This window comes from Pteropus alecto, unplaced genomic scaffold, assembly GCF_000325575.1.
Source record: "Pteropus alecto unplaced genomic scaffold, ASM32557v1 scaffold92, whole genome shotgun sequence".
Lineage (NCBI taxonomy): Eukaryota > Metazoa > Chordata > Mammalia > Chiroptera > Pteropodidae > Pteropus > Pteropus alecto.
Genome location: NW_006432447.1, coordinates 1,321,687 through 1,324,830, shown reverse-complemented (window position 1 = coordinate 1,324,830; position 3,144 = coordinate 1,321,687). Strand labels below are relative to the sequence as shown.

Below are 3,144 nucleotides of genomic sequence, written 5' to 3'. Positions count from 1 at the left end.
AAACAATGCTGCATAATTGACAAGTTGTGGAATTAGTTTCTAGCTGTATGGCATGTTAAGAGGCAAGGCAGTTTTCCTACCTCTGCTACCACGGAGAAAGCCAATTTATGAGTGAAAATGACTGCATGGGTTAAAACCTGGTGAAGAAATAGGAAAAGACATAGTAGTGAATGGTTGCTCATCAGAACAGAGGAGATAGAGATAGGAGTGATGGCCTTTAAACACATTCATTAATAATTTGAGGAAGGAAGTCAAGTGCAAGTTTGTGCATGATGCAATGTTGTTCCAGTTACTAAACATTATGAAGAAATGAGAGGAACTCTAGATGAATTAAAAACACAATGCAAGAGCAATAAAGGGGGGGAGGAGATGTAATAGTCTTCTTGAAATTTTCCTGCGAGTAAATCTTATTAGTCTTCACAAAACTTTATTTCCCAAATATTTTACATTAAGGCTACACTGACTCTGCTAAAGACCTCTGCAAAGCAAGCTACTATCAGGAAAAGAATATTAATGTCCTTAAATGTTTATTCAGAGTAAGAATTAGGAATGATTTTGGATGAAGAAAAAATGGAGTTTCTGGGTTTTAGTGAAATGGTATGATAATTCTGAAATCTGCAATAGAAAGACTGCCTAGGAGAAATAAAAGTGGAGTGTCACTTCATGTAAAATTGTTTTCATACCTTTAGTAACAATTTAGTAATAGAGTTATGGAATTAGGATTGTTAGTGAAAAAGAAGGGAACTTAGGAGAATCTGGTACAGATATTGATATTTTAAGGACGAGAACAAAATTTTAAAAACCAGCTATTAAAGTCTCCCATTCCTATTTTAACCATTTGGACAGGTATGATAAATGAATAATCAATACAAATTAGAATTTTCAAAACAGGAAAACTTCAAATCTGCAGGGTAGAGGAAGTAAGTGAGCTAATATGATTCGATCCATTCATTCAACAGATATTTACTGAGGTAGTTAAAAACGTGAATCTAGGAGAAGAGATTAAAAAAAAGTATACGGGTACATAATACCGTGTAGAAAGTAATCGATGCCACAAAAAGGTACAAATTAGAACCTCTGTCAAAAAAAAGAAAAAAGAAAAAAAAGAAAAGAAAGAAAGGAAGAAAAAAGAAAAGAAAGATAAAAGAATCTCTGTCCATGAGAGGAGAAAGAGATAGATGAATGAGGCAGCATTTGGCTAGGCAGAAAGAAAGTCACTTCTAAGAGAGTCAGGTTGTTGGGAAAAGCAGCTCATCATGGCCAGAGATAAGAGTTAGGTAAGCTGGGTCCAGTCCCAACACTGAACACTTGCCCAAGGAATTTGAATTTCATTCTTTTGTCATTTCTAGAACTCCTCATGACCTATAGCGTAGCTTGCTTGCTGGCTGAAGGGATGAATGAAGCCATTGATATTTTTTTGAGCAGCCAAGTGATGAACTCCAATTTTTGCTTTAGGAAGATTAATTTAAGTGGTGTGTAGGAGGAATGAGAGGGATGGGAGACCTATTATAAACGTTCCAGTCAAGAGCATGAGGCCACATTTACTGAGTTAATCCTACTACATGCCCAGCATTCCACTAGATGCTTCACACACATACTTTCAATAATTATTTAATCCTGATAATAACCTTTCGAAGAAGGAAGAATAAGTATAGCATTCCCATTTTACTGTTAAAACACAGGTTCAGAAAGGTTTAGTAACTTGCCCAAATGTCACACATGTAAAAGTGGTAGACTTCGGTTCATGTCTTTTTAAAAACTATAACCTGTTGAAACTATTCAAATGAGGATGATTTTAACAAGGACAATGACTGGATGAAAAGGAAGGAAAGGAGAGGAGATTTCAGCAGAGTCAGAAGGATGTGGCAACTGAAAATAGTATGGTGACAAGGGATTTTTAAAGTCAAAGTTTCTAGCCCAGATAACAGAATATGGCTGTGAACTCAGATTTGAAAGGAAGATTTAAAAACTCAAGTTTTGCATTTATCGTTCGAAATGACAGCAAAACATCCACATAAGGGGAAGTAGGTTCACTTTCTCCAACATGTGTAAAAATCAGGTAGAGATCATCCGCAATTCACCCAGAACTGGAAGTGTCACTCCTCAGCAACAGACACAGACTACGGCGGTTATTTTCTCTCTCGGGCTGTCCAGCCTTTGCACAAGTGGCTTTCCCTCCTTGGCACATTTCTGCCTCTCCTGGCTTGTCTTCAGTTCAGCCTTCAGCGCATTTCTCAGGAAGGCCTTCCCTGACTCCCCAGTTTCCTAATCTTAGTTTTTATCTCCCAATCCCTCTGTCCTTTTTCTGTGTCTCCCCATAGACTGAGCTGCTGGAGTGCTGGGGCTCTCTTCACCTTGACCATTGCGTAGTCTCTGACCCTCAAAAAATATTTGTTCACAGACAGACTGACTGATTCCTATTGTTGTCCTGGAAAACAACTACCCTGCCCTATTAAGTCACAGTTTCTTCCTTCTTAGGGCAGTGTAGTGAACAACCTCAAGACCAGGAAATCATCTCCCTCATCACATACCAGGGTATTATTCATGCCGTTTACTCACTGTAAAGAGCTCTCTTGAAATACAGCTAACAACAACTTGTCAAAGATTGACGGATTTCCTAGAATCAATCAACTTTTAAACTCACTAATGGGGGCGGGGCGGGGGGCGACCCAATCCTTTGCTCTCAAATACACAGTGGTGGTAAAGGCTTCAAAATTTCTCGGTGGGAGGGTGTCAGGCACTGCGCTCATGTTGTGATTGAGGACTATGGTCCTGTTTTGAACCAGCTTTTGCAGAGCAATGTTCTTACCTAAAAGTAAGGATTTGTGTGGGGCGTATGTCTTGGGAGCGGGGTGTGTGTGTGGGGGGGGGCGGGGAGAGAGATATGTATATTATTGGGGAATATTAAACCTCTTAGCTCCTTTTGAATGAGGGAGTTTTGAGGTCCACTCAACTGTCAAATTCCATTTGATTCCACAGGGCGTTCTCTTTAGCGTTAGGAGATGTGGAAGTCCGCTCGTGCGGGGAGCCTAATTCCCAGGAGAATTTGGGGATCTCGGGAGGGCCGGTGTTTTCTCGAAGTGAGGTGTCAAGGCTGCTCAGAGTTACGATTGGGAGCCACACTTGGCTAGCGCCTGGGCTTTT

General features: G+C 40.0%; 1 protein-coding gene across 2 annotated transcripts in view; it reads left to right on the top strand.

The window, feature by feature from the left end:
• Positions 1 to 2,784: 2,784 nt before the first annotated feature.
• Positions 2,785 to 3,144, top strand: part of RASA2 (RAS p21 protein activator 2) — a 95,193-nt gene continuing 94,833 nt past the window's right edge. For both annotated transcript variants that reach the window (XM_006907186.3, XM_015585847.2), the window contains exon 1: positions 2,785 to 2,815. In XM_006907186.3, coding sequence (XP_006907248.2) covers positions 2,800 to 2,815 — 16 coding nt within the window. In that variant the 5' untranslated portion in view covers positions 2,785 to 2,799. The remainder of the gene's footprint in view (positions 2,816 to 3,144) is intronic.